General features: G+C 47.1%; 6 protein-coding genes across 6 annotated transcripts; 2 read left to right on the forward strand and 4 right to left on the reverse strand.

The window, feature by feature from the left end:
- Positions 1–66: 66 nt before the first annotated feature.
- F5147DRAFT_809147 (kinase-like protein) lies at positions 67–3,670 on the reverse strand (the record flags this gene model as incomplete). The annotated part of the gene is made up of 12 exons (XM_041443407.1): positions 67–548; positions 604–757; positions 811–944; positions 1,000–1,236; positions 1,283–1,750; positions 1,800–2,014; positions 2,069–2,635; positions 2,687–2,826; positions 2,877–2,935; positions 2,985–3,177; positions 3,358–3,495; positions 3,551–3,670. The coding sequence occupies 12 exons, from the start codon at positions 3,668–3,670 to the stop codon at positions 358–360; spliced, it is 2,616 nt and encodes an 871-aa protein (XP_041290538.1). The 3' UTR covers positions 67–357.
- Positions 3,671–4,640: 970 nt separating this feature from the next.
- On the reverse strand, positions 4,641–5,933 carry F5147DRAFT_705992 (uncharacterized protein). Its single transcript, XM_041437965.1, has 3 exons — positions 5,747–5,933; positions 5,549–5,693; positions 4,641–5,489 (listed from the first exon to the last, which is right to left on the reverse strand). Exons 1-3 carry the CDS (start codon positions 5,794–5,796, stop codon positions 4,971–4,973), a joined length of 714 nt encoding a protein of 237 aa, XP_041290539.1. The 5' UTR covers positions 5,797–5,933; the 3' UTR covers positions 4,641–4,970.
- A 1,311-nt stretch (positions 5,934–7,244) lies between these two features.
- Positions 7,245–8,920, forward strand: F5147DRAFT_705995 (uncharacterized protein). The gene is made up of 2 exons (XM_041437966.1): positions 7,245–7,282; positions 7,355–8,920. The coding sequence occupies exons 1-2, from the start codon at positions 7,271–7,273 to the stop codon at positions 8,873–8,875; spliced, it is 1,533 nt and encodes a 510-aa protein (XP_041290540.1). The 5' UTR covers positions 7,245–7,270; the 3' UTR covers positions 8,876–8,920.
- Positions 8,921–12,178: 3,258 nt separating this feature from the next.
- On the reverse strand, positions 12,179–13,542 carry F5147DRAFT_706013 (SAM-dependent RNA methyltransferase). Its single transcript, XM_041437967.1, has 8 exons — positions 13,393–13,542; positions 13,276–13,340; positions 12,968–13,222; positions 12,898–12,907; positions 12,716–12,844; positions 12,642–12,667; positions 12,539–12,590; positions 12,179–12,463 (listed from the first exon to the last, which is right to left on the reverse strand). Exons 1-8 carry the CDS (start codon positions 13,412–13,414, stop codon positions 12,375–12,377), a joined length of 648 nt encoding a protein of 215 aa, XP_041290541.1. The 5' UTR covers positions 13,415–13,542; the 3' UTR covers positions 12,179–12,374.
- Positions 13,543–13,689: 147 nt separating this feature from the next.
- Positions 13,690–15,872, forward strand: F5147DRAFT_706018 (salicylate hydroxylase). Its single transcript, XM_041437968.1, has 9 exons — positions 13,690–14,036; positions 14,091–14,226; positions 14,275–14,350; positions 14,404–14,472; positions 14,527–14,909; positions 14,968–14,985; positions 15,044–15,262; positions 15,315–15,455; positions 15,511–15,872. The coding sequence occupies exons 1-9, from the start codon at positions 14,005–14,007 to the stop codon at positions 15,793–15,795; spliced, it is 1,359 nt and encodes a 452-aa protein (XP_041290542.1). The 5' UTR covers positions 13,690–14,004; the 3' UTR covers positions 15,796–15,872.
- On the reverse strand, positions 15,873–17,971 carry F5147DRAFT_706022 (serine palmitoyltransferase). Its single transcript, XM_041437969.1, has 6 exons — positions 17,551–17,971; positions 17,223–17,496; positions 16,821–17,167; positions 16,656–16,763; positions 16,508–16,603; positions 15,873–16,457 (listed from the first exon to the last, which is right to left on the reverse strand). The coding sequence occupies exons 1-6, from the start codon at positions 17,803–17,805 to the stop codon at positions 15,984–15,986; spliced, it is 1,554 nt and encodes a 517-aa protein (XP_041290543.1). The 5' UTR covers positions 17,806–17,971; the 3' UTR covers positions 15,873–15,983.
- Between the last annotated feature and the right edge of the window lie 698 nt (positions 17,972–18,669).

Consider the following 18,669-nt stretch of genomic DNA (forward strand, 5'->3'; position numbering starts at 1 on the left):
AGTCTAATTCCATTCTACACCATGTACTGCGTATCAACTTCTCGGATTATTGATGATAGCACGAAATACTTTAGTGGGCATCCGTACGCATTGTCCTATTAGTAGACGTATGACAGGCAATAAAACATCAACAAGGGAATACAGAAATTCTGGTCATATAAATGTACGGGTAATGGCATGTAATACATAAAATACCATTTAAAATACAGCAGTGTAGAAGATGTTCGTGGGGATGATGCATAAATAACAAAAGAGTAGGGTATAGAGATGCCCGGTAATGGGCTGAGAGGATCTAGACGACAGTGGACACTAACCAAAGTATCACTAGTATAACCAGTTTACATTGCAACATGCTCGCTATGGCTGTGACGCAGCAGCTTGTTGGAGCTGCTGCTGTTGCACCTGCTGTACCGCCTGAGGGTCCCATGGTGGGGGATCCCGGGCATCCACGAGATTCTGATCAGCAAGTGCGTCCCGTAACCGATCTCTGCGGTTCATGCCCATGCGTGCGCGACACCGAATAAGACGAAGCTTTGTTCGCGTGATCCCTAAGGTGTTGTTAGCTTCAAGTTGGTATATATCACAAACAAACAAATGCCGCACAAGTTGCGATGGTAACACGGTCCTCTTCCATAAAAGGATTCTCAGTCTGAAGGTCATCTTGCAGTGTGTACAGACACCATAGCGACTCCTCGTATAACTTCTCGCACTCATCTGGTGCTTGGTCGAGGAGTTCCCTACGAGCTGCGGTACGACTCTATAAATGGGCTATGAATACCGTCAGTCCGGAATATAAAGGTAAGTGCGTACGAGAACCAGGGCACGATCATAGACCAACTGATCGAGGTATATCTTAGGGCCATCATATTGCACCGGGAGCCACGTCTTCACCAGTGTAGCTCGGTCATTGCATTTAATAAAGTGCTCCTTGAACCACAACAGAGCTTCACCCACCACGTAAGCACTGTCCTACGTTCTGAAGGCGGAGATAGAACATACCATCGTTAAACCCTTCACTCACTTCGAAGTCACCATCAGGGTGACGCATCCGTAGGTGTTCTTGGAAGTTCCTCAGCTTGTCGATCCCTTTCTGCGAGAAAGACATGAGGAGCAAGTAGACGGCAACGCTTGTCACAGCATTCTCTTCGGCTGCTCGATCTGCCTTTTGCCGCCGTTGCGCAAGTTTCTCAGGCTCGCCTTCGCGTCGTGAAAACTTCGCTGGATCAGGTAGTGGCTCTGCAAAAGGGTTAGTTTAGCATACAGGAGAGCAGGGGATACATACTCTGAGGTGCAGCCTTGACACACTCATACATCTCATCGGCCCACTGCGTGAGGAAATCTGTCTTCTGCGCAAGTTCTTCTAGATACGCAAGAAGCTCGTCTTCCATTGGGTTTATTTCTGTCTCTCTTTCAGAGGGAGTCCGAAGAATAAGTTGTGGACGTCGAGGTGATGAAGAGCTGTGGTAGTGGTTGGAGCCGGGAGAAGTAGGTGATTTGGGTGTCGATGTACCAAAGAGTTTGCGAGAGGCGAGAGAGAGGGCACGACTCAAAGCGTTTGTGGCGGCGCGCGTGGGTGATGATGACAGTGGAGGGGCAAGAGGATGGGGAGGCGGTGGGAATGTCGGTATTGGAGCGGATAGCGGTGAACCCGATGGTGATGATGCTGTGTGATCTGGCGGGCGTATTTCGCCGGCAGGAGGTGATAAGGGAACACGCTGATCCCGCACCGGTCGTCGTGCACTGTTTAATCCTGAGTGGATAGGTCAGCTTACAAAGCGATGACGGGGAACATGACTCACCATCAACAATACGAGTGGATTCGACTGTACGTGGGTCGATGAGGACGTACTCCTTCCGGATGAGACCATCTTCCTCTGACTCTCCGGGAATGATGGATCCTTCAATCACAAGTAGTTTCGGACCTGCCTTTTCCTCTTCAGGATGAGGTGGACTCGAAGCAGTGTGTGTTCGATTGATGTTGGTAGTCTTCGTCTGCGTTCTCTCAGGTGATGGACTGAGTGTTTCATTTTCAGATCATCATGTCAAATATAATGTCAAGAGCCCATACCTTATCGGAAGAGGGATAGCAGATACCTCTTCCACTGCAGTGTCTCTTCTCCTGAAATGGAACTTACTGGGTGGAATCATAGCCTTCGGATCAAGCACCTCTGGTGGAATGATTTTATGATGTTCAGGAATCTGTCCAGGGGGGATTTCTTCGACTTCCTCATCTTCTACTTGCATCGTATTTTGCGACTGCATTTCGGGCGCAGGACGAGGAAACTTGGACTTTGCGAGCGCTCTGCTCTTAAAGAATTCCTCAAAGCTGGAGCGCTCGACAGGCTGCCGCTTGAGCAAGGTACGGATCAAGTCCTTGATGTCAACAGCAACAAGTGTAGGCTCTTCTGTCTTCATTGTAGGCGGAGTGGAAGGATGTGAAGATATACGGGCAGGATCCTCGTCTGGGAATTTGACACCTTTGGAATGTTCGATTTTCTTCAGGAGTTCAACGTGATTTTGGGCCCGGAAGGGTGGTTTTCCAACACACATCTCGTACAACACCGCACCAACACTCCACAAGTCAGCTTTTGCATCGTATTTCTCGTACCGCAAGATCTCGGGAGCCATATAAAGACTGCAAATTATGGTGGTCAAGTGGAGCCATTACAGCAGTAGGAGAACGTACGGAGAACCACATAAGGTCTCTGCCATCATAGCGTTTGGGAGGGACCGTGCAAACCCAAAATCGGCGACCTTGAGTATTGGAACGCCTAAAGGGTGGCCCTTTGCAAGTTCCTCTGGTGATGCGGGATTCAAGAGCAAATTCTGTATACAATAAGAAGTCAGACGCCTCGTTTCTATTCCAATGAACACACCTGAGGCTTGATATCCCTGTGGATAAGATTTCGCTGTCGAAGAAATTTCAAAGCGCGTGCTTCACAAAGATTAGATCAATGTAAAGTAAAAGAACTACCATCTCTCACCGAGCTGACGCAGGAAACTTCGTACGACAATCTCATCTAGACCGCCCGTTCTCGGGTGAGGGTAATATTGAAGAGCAGCTCCTGGTGAGGGTGCGTACTCCAGACCCTCTACACGACCGCGTTTCTTTATGTAATTGGTTAGGTCACCGCCGGCGCAGTACTCCATGATAAGGTATATGTTGCGTTCTGCGCGCTAAAGACAAGGTGATTAGAGAACCGGTATAAGATAACAAGTGGGTGATTCATGATATGGGCTTGGATGAAAGAGAGAAGACATAAGAACGACCAAAGAGGATTACAGGTAGCTCTGCTGCTTTCGGGACGCAGCATAGTACAGGATTGTTATGTGCAAAGACAGAGAAGGGGCACTCACAACAATGTCAATCAACTTTGTGATATGTCGATGAGATAATGACTTCAAAATCTCAATTTCGCTTTGCAGGTTATCAAACAATTTTGCAGTAAGTATATCTCGTCGCACGGATTTGATGGCGACCTGGTGGTGAGTTTCCTGCAAGTACCACATCGTTTCTAAAAGCTAGATCAACAAAGGAGCTGGTACGCACCTCATGGTATCCTTTATAGACAGTTGCAAAGCTTCCCTTTCCGATATCGCTGACTATTATGTATGGACGTGATTCGTCGTCCTCGACTGTCCTTCTCGGCGTGGATTTATCTGAGGCCATGATAAGAGGTTAGTGGCTAATGGAAGTAAGGTATAGCGGTAGCCCGCGAGAGCAGAGGCGCTGAGCGCCGTCAGTGTGTTGTGAAAGAATCTAGTAGCAATCTGAGAGCAAAGGTAAGCTGTAAGGGAGAGCACTTAGGGAGTGCCGCTCGACCTGCTAACTTCGTCCAAATCAGGAAACCTGAGAAGAAGCGCCATTCTGACTAAGCTTGCCCTGCTGGCAAAGTCACATCACGGAGCCTACTTGTGACCAGAAATCGGCCGCCTCAGTTTGTTTTCTTCTTGTCTTCCCCGTTGGCGTTGTGTAGCCATTTTTCCTTACTCGATCTATGACCTGGCGTTGGACGTATCTACGACTATTGCTGAGGTGTCTAATAATAGTCTGGGAGGGAAGGCTCTACTAACTTCTGATCAGCTGGTATGTTCGGTATGCACTTTTTAGAGGTGACCAACCTGACTGACATAGGTTAAGTATGTGTATCCAAGTCCTCAGTTCAATTATTTGCTATCTGGCACTCTAGCAAGGCCGAACTGTTACTCGTTACACAAGCTTGCACGGCCGCAATCTCAGCATAGGGCGACCAAGCCGCAGCAAATACCCACTTAGTCCATCTAACTGAGACACTTATCAGCCCATGCCTTGTTTTAAGGGCGCCATCGTGCAATCACGCCGACAATGGTGTCATTCACATGCAGTTGTGCTGGCGAGAATTCAAGTATGACTTCTTTGGTATCAGAGTGAGTCCTTTGGAGTCACTAGTAGACTTCATGTTGGACATGTTATTCGTATAACTTGTCGGATTTTCTATGCAAGACAGCCTTTTGTGACACATGCTATCGAACATTCAGGAGAAGGACATCCGTCTTCTTGTTACTCATCTACTCAGGGAAGACCAGCATTCACGCATCGATGACGATAAGCCGGATCGACTCAACCTGTACTGGAAATTACATTGCAACAAGTCACAAAACACTATTCAAAGTATTTCAACAGTTGCTCAACGGTAACCTTTAGCGCCCGAGTCTAACCAACTTCTTTTTAAGCTGAGCTCATGGGTGTGCCCCCATGAACTCGAGACAATATTGACCTTCGGTTGGTCTTGCTTTTCCTTCATTCAGATACTTGAAGTCAGTCTCCCTCCCTAATACTGACATACGGTAACTAGCATTCGGCTAAACGGATACTTGCAAGAGTTCCTGGTGAAATTTTGGAGTCTCCCCTCTGAAGAGAACTCTGACTGCCAGACGGGACTTACGCGCCGCCTCCATTAAATTAATAATAAGCTATCATACAATTAAAATTAGGGCGTGAAACTCTTTTTCAACACGAACAAGATGATCGAACACCACAAAGCGAGTACCGTAATGACACAAGTTGCTAGGAGCGGTTGCCGCCCAAGGAGCCAACATAGTGTATAGAGGGCTTGAGAAAGACCAAACAAAACGGGCAACGCATTTGACCATAACAAGACGCGGGCCCGTACATGTGGAGGCCAGTCGTGCATTGGTCGCCGTCTCATTTTCACATTGATGTCCTCGCTCGCACTCGTGGCGAAATGGCCTAGAACCCACTTCCCAAATATAGTGATAGCCACAATGAAAGGGGGGACGAAGAGACACGCGTCCATCACTCCTTGTAGAACCAAAAACGTGAACGAAGGCGCTGCGAAGACCGACAGGATTGTTTCACTTGTGAACGTGCCGTTGCTGATGGTGCGGAAGACGTCATTGACCCCAGCCACCACGGTTGTGTGTCTGTGGTATAGGCAGAAGCCGGGCTGCATGGTTGCAAATTTATTGATGAATGCAGTAGCACCCGCCTGCCAGTGAATACCGAGTTTAGTTCCGGCATCCTGGAAGGAAAGTTCGAAAGACTAACGCAGAGTAAGAGCGTGTTCATTAACCCATCGAGACTTTTCATTCTACGCTCCTCATCAGCGCAGAATTTAGCCTCCCGTAGTTGTTCCTTCAGCATGTCAGCACTGTCATGCAACTCAGAGGCGTATTCCTGGGAATCGTGGGTTCTAGGAGGCATTTAACATAGATCAACATGCCTCGTCACTAGACTGAAACTCACCCGTCTAACGCTCCAAGCTGACTATCAAACTGAGTCGGATAGGCGTTCATTGGTTTACAGACAGTCGCTGCCCATGGGAGGGGGCTTGTCAGATGTGAAACCTCTGACGAAGAGTTTGTGACATTACGTAACTGTCACAAGAAGATTTGCCTGTTAATGATTCAAAAAGGCAATGATATTTCCCAAACACAGCGAAGCCTTCAAGCGAAAGGCCAACATCAACATAAAGTGATCATTGAATATTGATCATTGGGCACTTGCAATTCGTATCAGGTCAGTAAACATTAGCTGCATCAGTATGTACTAAGTGCACTGATTTCGGGCCTATTCCTAGACTCCTAGTGAAAAGGATTATCATAACCTCGAACTGATAACAGAAAGTGTTCTTCCTCAACCTGTTGCTGCACGCAAGGAAATCATGTTCTCTAAATAAATTCTGTCAGTTGTACTAGCAACAAAATGTGATGGCAAAATTTCGAGCGAATTTGCCCTATGATAATTGCCCTACTTGCTAATGTTCACATTTTCTTACCATTATATAGGTCCGTGCAGGTCATTCTCGAAACTCAGAAGTAGTAAGTGATTCAGGTGCAATAAATGATATTGCAAGCCTATTGAAAGAAGCACAGGCTTGTAGAATGGAAGAAGTTTGATTTTACGATAAAGCGTAGCACCTGGTAGGACCGAGGGACGCTGGGCGCTGAGGTAGGAAACGCAAATGACCACGGCAAAACATGAGCCTGTACAGGTTCAAGGTATCGGATATCTTCAAGGTCCTCGTGGAGAAGTGACCTATCTAGAACCCAAGTTCCTAAGATGGTAGCGGCCACAATGAAAGGGAGGACGGAGAGACACGCAGTTATCCATTTCAAAGTCAAGAATGTGAATGAATGTAGATGAATGTGCCGTGAGGACCAAATGAAATATTTCGTTCGAGAACGGGCCATCACTAGCACTGATGACGTGGAAAAGATGTCGTCGATCCCAGCTACAAGGGTTGTGTGTCTTGGGTCACATAAAACTCATAACCATTGTAGCTGGGATCGTGGGTATAAGCAGCGAGGTAGCAGGTTTATCTTATTGATATGCGGTAGCATCGGCCTTGCACAAAGTCAGTTGCATTCTGGAAGGAAGATTTACCCAGTAAGACTTGGTTTAACAGCGTATTGTCTGTAAAAACTGTGTGAAAAGAGCTTTCACTCGAAACTCTTCTGCCACCAGTAGCCGTTGCTTCAGCGTTTTGGCAGTAACGCCATGCAATTCGAGAATATCATGTTCCAGGGAACGAGGCCTAGTAGGTATTAAATGATAGACACAGCATAACGTACCGTCCGACCAAGAACCGGTGCTGACAGTCGAATTGGGTTGGATAGTTGTCTGATGTTAATGCCATTGCTGAAGGTAAGGTGAAGGTGACGAGCTCTTATTTTTTCATTACGTAATTTGTGAACAATTCCAAAGCCTCTGAAATGCGGGAACAAACATGCTACTACTCTGATCTGATTAAGGTTACGATTTCTTGCCATGACCAACCAGGTGAGCTTGTAGTTAATATCGCCCAGCCACCTGTGGAACTGTTAATGTTGACCCAACCACGATGTATGACAGGTGCTCCTTGATCCGTCGAATTCAATCTATTCCAGTGATGAAGATTGTCGTCCCGATGAGTCACTGTTCGCCATTTACCACTCTACACAAGCCACGGCCGCACCACGGAATTTTATAGGCGCCCTGCCCATCGAGCTTTTGCTGGCAATATTCATGCATCTTTATCAGTCGTCTCGTCGTCTCACTCAAACTGGTGAGACATGGAGACTAGACGATCCTCTGTCATCATTGTTCCCCTACGCTCCGGCTGCAGTGTGTTCGATGTGGTGTTCGGTGTTATCGCGTGTTCCAGAATTTTGGACTCGTGTGATCATCAGAGTTGACTCTCAATATACACAAAGCCAAGATGTTCGACGTTATTTCGAGTGGTCGAGAAATCTTCATCTAGATGTTATCATCACCAGAAATCGCGACGAATTTGAAGGAGTTGATATGAGAGAGAAGTCAAAAGTGTTCAAGGCGACTCGTGAACTCGTTAGGCATATTGAGCGATGTAGAAGCATCCGCTTCAACGTGATGTACAGCTCATCATTGCCGTCCATACTTCACGACTTTCATCGGGAAACGGCTCCTCACCTGCACACATTGAAACTCAAATGTAAAGTTGACGATGGTGGATCCCCGCCTCGGAAGCTTGTGCACTGGAGTTTTGATGCACCCGGCCTTCGCCACCTCTATCTAGATGCCCGAAATTTTGTCGACGTCTGTGTAGACCGTAACAACTGGCTCAGGCGCCTACACAACTTAAACTCACTTTCAGTTTCCCGCTATCGCCAGTTTTCAGCCAAGGGCATTGATTTATACAAGCTGTTGAAGGCAGTAGAGGAATCCCCTTCCCTCGCATACTTGGAGCTCAAGGACTTACACTTCTCTCGCCTGCGTCCTTGGACCACAGTGAATGATATTAGTATAGACATAATGTCTATGAATTTGGAGGACCTATCAGGCGAGGTGCTCTCAGAAATTATCGGTTATGTTGACAGTGCCCCAGATGCAACTCGCATTTCTCGTTGCTCTATTACTACTTGCCACCACTCCCTAATCTCTGGTGGCGTCGCCTTCCATGATCTCTCGGCCAACCAGGATTTGATGGCTCCTCTGGCACATTGGCGCGGGCACACGCTCTCGCTCGTCAATTGTGCATGCTTCCATGATGATTTCCTGCGAGACATGATGGACGGAGGACCACACGACCAATCCTTCGCATGCAAGGGGGTGAAAGAGTTATACCTTGTCAATTGCACGAAATTTTCTCCAAGATTGCTCAGGACTATGGTGCGAATGCGGAGGAAGTTAGCACGCAGATCCACTTTCTGGATAGAAGATCAAGAAACTCTTGATTGGACATTTCCAATTGTGGCGCCCATCACATTGATATCAGTTGAAGGTGGACCAGCGTTATTCAAAAAGGATAGGGAGTGGTTCGAGGCGAACCTCGGGTCGTTTCACTGGAATGAGCAAGTGCCGCACAGTTCATTCGAGGATTCTGGCGATAGTGACTATGATATTCACGGCGGATAGTACTGTAGCCTGAATGACCGTATTGAATTAATCCATTAAGTATATAGTGCTTGAGTACATGTGATAAACTATGCTCGCAACGACACGATTTTGTGTAAACTAGCAGGAGAAATGGGAGCTAACAGCATATGGACAGATTCTGGTCGTTAGTGCGAGCTCGTTGACAGCTCGCGTCCGAGTAGGCAGCAAGCTCGACATTGGCTGTATCTGGGAAGGAGAAATACAGCCTGCCCTACAAGCCCCAACTCAAAACGAACGCATGCAGAAACAACCGAAACTCCTGCCCCTCAACCAGAAACCACCCAAAGCGAAAACCCACCTAATAACACCATTTTTAAATCTAACAATAGGCTCGATCTCCACGGCCCTCTCATTTTTCGCTTGGCGTATATTCAAGGAGCGCGACCGAGCTGATTGCGAGAAGCCATATTGAGGTGGGTTCCTTGACAGTGGCTGTTGGTACGGATGTTTTGAGATGGAGGATGAAAGGGTGATGTACACTGAGGAGTAGATGATGAACGAGAGATATGAACAAGATGATAAGCGGGAACTACTGAATATGAGTTATCAATTGGTTACTGTTTTCACGCTTGCTTGTTTCTCACCGTATATTTATTTCCAATCTCCCTTAAGCGAAGAACGAGGTCAGCTTCGAGTTCCCTGCAATACAGAAGTAGGGTTTAGTCCCAGTCTACTGTTGAATATGACTTGCGGAGGCACATACGAGTCAGCCAAGAACTACGTCCGCCCTTGGATGTCGTGCCGGCAGTATTCGAGTAGTATTTGACATCCATCCTGGCTCGTCATCGGCCTTGATGCTCTGATAGCTAGGGCCCCATGTCAAACAGTAAAAGTAGTCAACGAATCATAGATCGCACACCGTTTGCCATTGTCGACGACGCAGGTGATTTAGAGGTGATAACCAAGTTATGGACGAGGTGAGTGGAATTCTTCATGCAGGTACATTCGACGGTAAACTCAGTGCCCTAGGTATCCAGGATGCCTTTATGGAAGCACACGATCTAAAGCAGTCAAGCAGGTGGCAAAGAGTAAAATATAAATGTTCATTTGTGCACTTAACTTCTGCTCACGTTCAATCAAATCCAGATCTTCTTAATGTACCGGACCGTGTAATCGCAACGTCACCATGCGGTCGCTCCTTCGACACATCTCTCTCCACGCCGGAATGGCATCCATTTCGCGCCATGAGCTATGGTGGCCCACTCAGACACAAAGTTAAGTTTGTGTTCTGTGATTCCTCGGTACGTCTTTTGATCTATTCGGGAGTATGGCGTATGTTTCTGCCCTTCTATGATATCTGTAGACTGACTGACCTTCCCGCCTCATAGATAAGGATGAGGCTGCCATTGCTACCACTTTTCACCGACGAGAAGCTGGTCAGTAGAGTCGAGAGCGCAGTAAACGATGTTTTGTTTTGTCTTTCATGAATCATATGACATCTGTATAAAATATTAATATCATCAGCTTTGATCTGGCCTGGGACTGACTTTTGAGTCATAAACTCTGGATCGTTCCCTTTCATTGTCGCATCACTCTTTCACCTCGATCAAGGTGGAGCAGCCCTGCCTTGCCTGCGGTAAAACCTTGCCCACACAGAGATCGCTCTCTGGGAATCGTTCCCGTTTTACACCATGTCACCAATTGGCGCAAGTCTGAAGATGGGGATCGAATCAAAACGGACTCGGATTGAGCAGGAGGGAGTAATGCAGGAAGCGAGGGATGATAAAGCGTGGGCAACAGATCATGGCGAGATAGATGCAGATAATGATGCAATCACCATAAATCAGGTATATTTTGTTTGAATCTTGGAACCGAAACTCACCATACATTTACCACATCGTCATGAGACACAGTCGCTCACGATCACGTTGAATTCTGAGAAAAACAGAAATTGGTAGCGCTAAAAACGCACCTGATTACACCCGCATTCAATCAATATCCAAGCATCATTCGCTGTCCAACTGAAAGCGGCTGGCATTTTTTCATCAATACTCCCACCATCTTATCAATTGCCGCTGCCGAGTAGGACGACATGTACAGCCCTGCTGTTCTCGATCTCTGCACGGACACTCAAAATACCCAAGAGCTTGGCGCGGTTGGGAAACGGCTGTGCACGGGCCCCATGACTGAGTGGGCTTGGAGTTCGGCTTATGCTAAAGGCTGACCGAACCTGGGAGATGTCCCCCCCCCCACTAGTAGTCCTCCTCAACCTGTCAACCATTTACTCCCACTAGGTTGTATAAAGGATCTTCTAAACCGAACGAGAAGAACGGCGGTAGGGTTGCCACTCACCCTTCTAGCGTTCTTCTATCCCTAGTCAACAGACCCGTATCTAGGAGACGGGTATCTGCGGCAGGTGCCAAGGCCCAAGGACGTCGTCTGCCTCTCAACGCTCAACTGGACGTTCTGGCATCGGCTTCACTTTATAGCTAGCCACCAAGGTGTTAGGGCTCTTATGTCGGGTCCTTTTGACCTTCATGGTACCTTCGATCGGTGAGCCTTCCTTTCCATTTGCTTTCTTTCCGCAGTTTTAGTTCGATATTTGTGACAATTATTATGAGCATCTCTCCATTGTGTTACTATGATGGATTGTTCTCCGGCGGTCATAGGCCTTCATAGTCTAGCTCGCCGGCATTCCACACAATTCCACATTCTTATCTTGTCAGTGATATTGACAGAGTGACTAATGAATGTTGGCAGGCGGTCATTCGACCAACGGACCCGTTTAGGTTGAGGGCATTGGCGACAGGGTCATAGATTACAATTATGCCATATGTATGTTTTACCTCACACTTGTGCGACACCTTACAATTGTAGCCAGACACGTGACAGAAGGAAGATCCATCAATATTTCAATATTCATTGAAATGGCATTCAATGCAACAAGATTGACATTTTATGTAAAGTTGAATAAGAGTGTGCTAGAAACTATCGGTTATGGTCTATTCGTGATTCAGATGGTTGTTTCGTGAGTCACTTTTCGCAGGGATTATCGGGACATACGTTACCATTTGTAACAAATAATCACGTTTTCACGCCAAAAAAAAGTGACTCGCGGAATAGAGATCCATCTTGAATAGACCATAACCGATAAAAAAAAAAGTGAAGTACCCGCGATAGGTGTATCTCGATCGCATTCGGAGATTGCATCTCGAAATGTGTAGTTATCATTGCCCACTGTGCGGGATGTCGATAATCATAATCACTTGCTTATTGACCAGCCGCGTCCTATTTTATACTTCCCTCGAGCGCGGCAACAGCTCAAATCGTTGACACAGGCATGAGCTATCTTGTAGACATTCCTCACCGAATATCCTTTACTGGTTTAGCAATTTTGTATGATAAGACACATATCCAACGGGTTTTAGTCAGCCATGAGACGATGCTGTCTGAGGGCGCAAAACTGTCCAGGGGGGATGTAAGGACCAACACGTGTCAACCCCATAACGGCAATTGCTATGTGACATTGTAAGTGGTTTTAGAAGATGACACTTTTGTTAAGATCCTCGTGCAGAAGTTCCCGCATTCCGGGGGGTAAAACGGGTTCTTTGCCGTTGACAATATACCCTGTTGAAATTCCACGATGGCCGCGGGCGAAAGATGCGATTAGTCCTGACCTAACGTGATAAGAGTTTCACTGACGGAAAGGCATTTCAACGCTTTCTTTAGCATTGAATGTGATGGTCGGAAAGTCCTAGAATAGGCTATGAACATCCATTATGCTCATAAATATCCTGCAACCCACCACGTAAGGTATGGCGTTTAGTTGTACTATAAATGGCTTGAAACGGTTACGCTGCGGAAAAGTGCAAGAATCACCTTTGTCATCGATAACCCGCTTCGTTACAGCGAGCGCGGTATCTGTTGTCATCTGCATTGAACCCAGCTGACGCGAAGGAAATCCAAGTTGGCGGAGCTCAGATGTTCGATCACGAGGGGGATCATCACCTGGCGTGTGATGTCCAGGATAATCTGATGATAAGGAGCCTTGATGTGCTTACCTAGTATACCCTTGTGGACAGAAGTCAAGTTGATCAGCGAGCCCGAGGTTTCAGTGGATAAAGATCTCACCCCAAACAAGAAATGATCAAAAATCTTGCCGTCTTCCGGAGCGAGCACTGTTTGAGCTTTCGGGTCAAGAAGACATACCCTTGTAATTGAAATGTTATTCTGCTCCAGCAGCTCCATTACTGATTGAGTATGGACGTGGTATGATGCAGATGGTTCATTTATGGAGGCAAGCCGGGCATCGAGCGATGAACTGGAGTTGTGTGATAGATGCGTGAACTCAACTCGACCGTTAATGCCAGCCAACATGATCATATGCTAAAACAACCTTCAGTCCTTGAGCGAATTGTGCTGATGAGTCAACTACGTGCCGCATATTCCAGCTCAACCCAGGGTGGGAGAGATTTTGGCGTGGTTTCATCCTCCTCCATGTGTTCTGCGTAAAAATATGAAGTTACTTTTCCTACACCAGGTTGCAAGTGTCCCACCGATCACGTATGTGAATGTCATGATGGACGGTGCGATTTGGGTTCCCGTAGATGTACCCGTCAGTTCCGATTCAACCTTTTCGAATCAAGGTCAGCTGCAGGATCGAATGAATGCAATTACCTGCCATATGGTTTACTATGAAAAGTCCGAATGTCACGTGCAACTTAACCGCTGGATTTGGCGTCATCGATCTCCAATTTTCCAGATCAGGATATTTTGGTTTGCTTCTTTTCCGTGTGCCTCGCAGCTCCTGTTAACCTGGTATACCGTAAATCAAACATTCAACTTTGATTCAAGTTCAGACTTTCATTCCAACGGACTAGTCGATATCACTTTCGGGATAGTTTGGTAACATTGTGTTACCGTTGATACTTTTCATGCGATTTCAACGGCTTAAATGTAGCCTTCACACTGACAGCGACTAATGACACGATTCAATCGGACATACTCAAGAAAGAGTAGATTGATCTTCCCTGACATGATGTGGCGCGCGTTTTTCGTGTTACAATGCGAGCCGGTTTGTCTCAACTCCGGCACTCAAATTCTCACTCCCAGGCGGACATATATAATGAACCACTAGCACCTCCGAATAATCATCGTCTCCAGATACAATGTCTACACCTAAATTCAGGATCGCTATCTGGTGAGGTGTCTCCAGCTTGTGGCCATAGTCGTGCTCATTGCAATACTGCCCTAGTGGAGGAGGGGTAGGTGGTTTGACACTAGCCGTTGCCTTGTCCCGGTACCCGGATATTGTCGTCGACGTGTACGAAGCCGCTCAGAGCTTTTACGAAGTCGGGGCTGGGTTGGGTATCTGGCCCAGGTCATTCAAGGTACAGATTTCGGACAATAAAAGATACTGGTGTCAAACAATCAACTAGGTTTTACGAAAACTTGGGCATGACTTAGAACGACAACTAATTCAGCGCTGCGGTTACGAATTCACAGAAGGATATGGTCAGTGACAATTTGTATATGACAGATGTTCAAACTCACTGAGCGAAATTTAGTCCCATGTATCAAGCACCGTAAAAGTGATCAAACCGTTGGCTTTCAGCTTTTTGACCTGGTGACAAAAGGTCAACTTTCCTGTACATTCAAATGCATCTCATTGACCACAATCGGTAGCACAGGCAATCAAATGCGTTTTCATCGAGCTGACTTTCATGGCGTACTTCTCTCACATCTCTCGCCGTCTTGTACAACGTACAACGCCAAGCGACTAAAATCATATATCCAGCCCCGTTCAAGAAAATCACCAATCAAGTTAATATTTCAGGATGGATCGACCGCGACATGCGATATATTAATTGGCGCTGACGGGATCAAATCCGCAGTCAGATCCTGCATGATGCGTGAATTGGCTGAGGTCGTGGGCCCCTATGAAAAGCAGTCTGTGCTCTCGTGCATTAACCCAGTCTGGAGTGGCGTCACTGCATACCGAACATTGATTCCTGCAGAGAAGTTGCGCGCGCGTTGTCCTAACCACCGCGTCTTTGCGGGAGGGATTACTCAGGTAAATCATCTGTTAGTTACATTGCATAGCATTGACTTAGCGGTGCCTTCATTTCTAGTACTTGGGAAAAGATGCTGTGAGACATTTTTATTTTTATCTATCGTATACATTGTGTTGAGGCTGACGCATTTCAGTTCTTCCTTGCATACCCAATTTCTCTTGGGAAATACATCAATATCGCAGGTTTTACGCTTCAACCCGATCTCGTTAACACGGCCTATGAAGCCGATCCACGAGTGCCTCGTCGGTCTTTCCAAGGGAAGGCTGACAGCGACTGGGTCGGAGAACTCACGGCTGAACAGTTTGTTGAGCCTTTCAAAGACTTCGAAGAAGACGCGAAGCAGCTTCTCAAGGTCTGTCGTTCCTATCTGTTTCACTGGTCACTCTCACTGACAATTTCCGCAGTGTGTAGAAAGAGGCACGCTTTGGGCTGTACACACCGTAAAAACATTACCATCCACAAACTTCGGGCGAGTTGCACTCTTGGGAGATGCTGCTCATGCCATGCTGCCGTTCCAGGGCGCTGGTGCTGGTCAGAGCATCGAGGTTAGTGGCGCACATTCGTGCTTCCATTTCACACCGTGCTGATTTGATTTGATAGGATGCTTACCTCCTCGCAACTGTTCTTGGACACAAAGCCACGACCTTAGATACGGTACCTAGGGCCCTTGCCATATACGACAAGTTGAGACGGCCATTCTCATCAGATGTGGCTCTACGCTCAAGGTTCAATGGCCAACTATGCGCGTTGCAAACGAACGTCCCTCTGCACAGGCTCGGCAATACAGTCACCAAAAATTGGGATTGGGCATGGCTGACGGAGCTAGATGATGCTTTGGAAGAAGCTGTCAAGCTTGTGGAGAACAGTTCAATCAACATCGGCTGATAACAAAGCTATACATATCCGCATTATCTATGTCATCAATTCAAGTCGTGTATTTCTATATAACTGTGTCGGATAATAATATGTATCAGGCAATTAAATGTGTATAGTACGGATCAACGACAAACAGTTTGAAATAACAATAAAATCCGTAGATTGGTATATATGCATGAAGGACCGTCGAGGCTAATTTATCTCCTCTTGCTCAAAATACGAGTGACACTGGCTTTGACAACGCCCGCCGCCTTCTCCACCTCTTTCCTCGACAGCGCCGCAGTGGCAGCAATACGTATAGTGGGCCTGGACTCGACCATCTCTTGTCCACGCAAGTGCTTCGCCCGCGTTAGCAGCACGCCGTTTGCTATCGAATCATCGACAATGTCCTGCAGGATGCGTTCTTCAGCCTCATAGTCATAGGTGAGCTGGGTGACAGCAAGCGATTGTTGTTGGGTTCGCAGACAGAAATGTATGATAGGGCTGGCACGATGACCGAGTAGCGTAATACCTTCGGTTTTCTCCAACACTGCGCGAATGGCGCGGATATTGTCTTGCAAATTGAGAAGTACCGAGGGGTTGTTCCGGAGGAAAATTATTGCCTCCGACCCAGAGGTTGCCAGGAGAGCAGGCATGGAAGCCGAGAATACGAAAGACGTGCCGTTGATCCGCTGCTTAATGCATGACTACAGGATCATGAATGCGAGCAATTTGTACTTACTTGGTGATCCACTACAATGGAAGAACCAGCACAAAAGCCACCTGCAGAACAAAGACCGTTAGCAACAGAGCCTACGAGCATGTCAATCTGCTCCGCCTGGAAATTTTCACGTGAGCTATATCCTCACTGGAATGAGGAGCCAACCCACTGGAACATTGTACAGTTCTGTCAGACCACGGCCAGTTCGGCCCATGGTTCCGAAAGAGATGCTTTCATCTAGGATGAGGCGGTACTTGTACTTCAGCTTGAGTTCAACCTGCAGAACAAACTTGAGTGAACACGACACTAAATAGATTGGAATGAAGGAACCAACCAGTTTAGGAAGATCCACCATTTCGCCGTCGCGCTCAAAGATACCTTCGGTTATGATAAATCTACGCGTGAGAGGACCTTTGCGTTTTTTTCTCTCCTTCTCCACGCTGATGAGGGTATCCTCGAGACTCTTGAGGTCGTTATGGTCGAACCAACGAACGGTTGAACGGGATATTAGGATGCCTTTTTGAATGGCAAAGTTCACGGAACGGTCGGCGACGATGATATCCCCACGCTTGCAAAAGGCGGGAATGACAGACGAAATAGTTGAAAAGCCTTGAGAGTAGAGGATAGAAGCCTCCGTGCCCAGGAACTCAGCAATATCATGTTCAAGGTCGAGATGGACATCTAATACATATTGCACGTCAGCCTACCGCGGAACGTTGCTACCAGCCGCATTCACCGATGGTTCCGTAAAATCCAGGGGGTCCACAACTCCCAAGACCATATTTCTGGAGCGTTTCGAGGGCCCTCTCCTTGACCTTCTCGTTACCCGCTAGTCCAGCAAAGTTGAAGCTAGCGAGGTTGGTTACAATTTTACCAGTTGCGAGGAGTTTTGGTTTGGGACCATTAGGGCCAGAAATGACAGGAACTGAGCTGAGATCTCTCTGCTCCCACTCGGTAAGAGGTTGTGCAAGAGGTTCGGGCACCCATTCGTCCACTAATTCGTCTATTTCCTAGAAGGACATCAGTCAGGGACGAAGAAACGCAGTTTGATAAAACCCGACAACCTTTTCAGAAAACTTGATAAAATGCTTTCCTGACCTATCAGTGCGAGTCCTGGACTGTAGTAGAGTCCTTATAGCGAAAATGACGAGAATAAGCTCGAGAATTGTTCGTCCGGGATCGTTCTGGTGAGAAGATTTGACATATCGTGCAACGACTGCTGAGCCTGGAATTCTGTAGAAACCAGACTCTAGTTTTGACAAGGAGAATGCCAGGAATGATAGCACAGGCTCAAGTGCTACGGAGGTCGAGCTATCCATCGTAAAGAAAGTTTGGGACGTTGCTGGAAACCGTCACTTAGTGCTCAACCGCAAATAACTTATATAAGCACGGTCCGCAGACTTGTAAACGTAATCAGCCAATCATCATTATTGCCAGCAAGTCGCTGGCATGGTACACCCAGGGGTTAGGGAATCGTTGTACCCCAACCACCCTTGCACATGAGCTAATTACAATCTGAGGACAAGTAAAATGTGTTGATGATCAGAATCGGATTGAATTTTGCAAGTGTCGTATCTAGACAACTCTCGGGGTCGAGGTCGTCCAATCGCTTGTATCCTGACACCACGAACTACAGCTATCGTGACATGAAGGACACCAGAATATCCAGTAATTTCGATAAGATGCCACCTTGCACCTCTTTTGACACCACGGACAGTCGTAGTTCAGAAGCTCAGTATCATAGACCGCTGACGCCGGCCATCGTGGTATGCAGTCATTGGCAATTGTCCACCTCGTGCAGCAAGTAATTTACACCATCGAGTGACGCACATGAGTTAAGACAACATTGGAGCGATTGCTGCCATAGGGGTCATGATGAGGTGGCCTATTCTCACCAGGGTTGGCCCAATTACGAGGCACATTTGCCAATACTGATTATCCATGCATCATTGACATAGGGATCGTAATACGCTGAACTGAGTAATCGTGCTTGGTCTCGCATAAGCCACGTCGCGGTGCTTGGACTTCCCGACATACAGGATAGGCGTGAACCACGTTGGTGGTTGCACTACCATAGTCAGTTTCAAATCTCGGTGCTCCATATCATACTCGACTCACCCTAAGTTGTATTTTTTCCGAATATCAATGGACAAACGAATAGGGCGTCCACCTGGTCTATGGGA

Source organism: Suillus discolor, assembly GCF_016758755.1.
Source record: "Suillus discolor strain FC423 chromosome Unknown F5147scaffold_44, whole genome shotgun sequence".
In the NCBI taxonomy this organism is placed as follows: Eukaryota; Fungi; Basidiomycota; class Agaricomycetes; order Boletales; family Suillaceae; genus Suillus; species Suillus discolor.

Coding starts and splice junctions, on each gene's coding strand:
- F5147DRAFT_705992 (XM_041437965.1), bottom strand. CDS start 5,796: ATGAACGCCTATCCGACTCAGTTTGATAGTCAGCTTGGAGCGTTAGAC. Junction 5,694..5,746: donor CAGCTTGGAGCGTTAGACGG/GTGAGTTTCAGT, acceptor AATGCCTCCTAG/AACCCACGATTCCCAGGAAT. Junction 5,490..5,548: donor TGAACACGCTCTTACTCTGC/GTTAGTCTTTCG, acceptor ATTCACTGGCAG/GCGGGTGCTACTGCATTCAT.
- F5147DRAFT_706013 (XM_041437967.1), bottom strand. CDS start 13,414: ATGACATTCACATACGTGATCG. Junction 13,223..13,275: donor GGGTTGAGCTGGAATATGCG/GCACGTAGTTGA, acceptor AGGTTGTTTTAG/CATATGATCATGTTGGCTGG. Junction 12,591..12,641: donor TAAACGCCATACCTTACGTG/GTGGGTTGCAGG, acceptor AGCCTATTCTAG/GACTTTCCGACCATCACATT.
- F5147DRAFT_706018 (XM_041437968.1), top strand. CDS start 14,005: ATGTCTACACCTAAATTCAGGATCGCTATCTG. Junction 14,037..14,090: donor AAATTCAGGATCGCTATCTG/GTGAGGTGTCTC, acceptor ATACTGCCCTAG/TGGAGGAGGGGTAGGTGGTT. Junction 14,351..14,403: donor CGAATTCACAGAAGGATATG/GTCAGTGACAAT, acceptor AGCGAAATTTAG/TCCCATGTATCAAGCACCGT.
- F5147DRAFT_706022 (XM_041437969.1), bottom strand. CDS start 17,805: ATGGATAGCTCGACCTCCGTAGCACTTGAGCCTGTGCTATCATTCCTG. Junction 17,168..17,222: donor TGGATTTTACGGAACCATCG/GTGAATGCGGCT, acceptor AATATGTATTAG/ATGTCCATCTCGACCTTGAA. Junction 16,604..16,655: donor CAGAACTGTACAATGTTCCA/GTGGGTTGGCTC, acceptor GAAAATTTCCAG/GCGGAGCAGATTGACATGCT.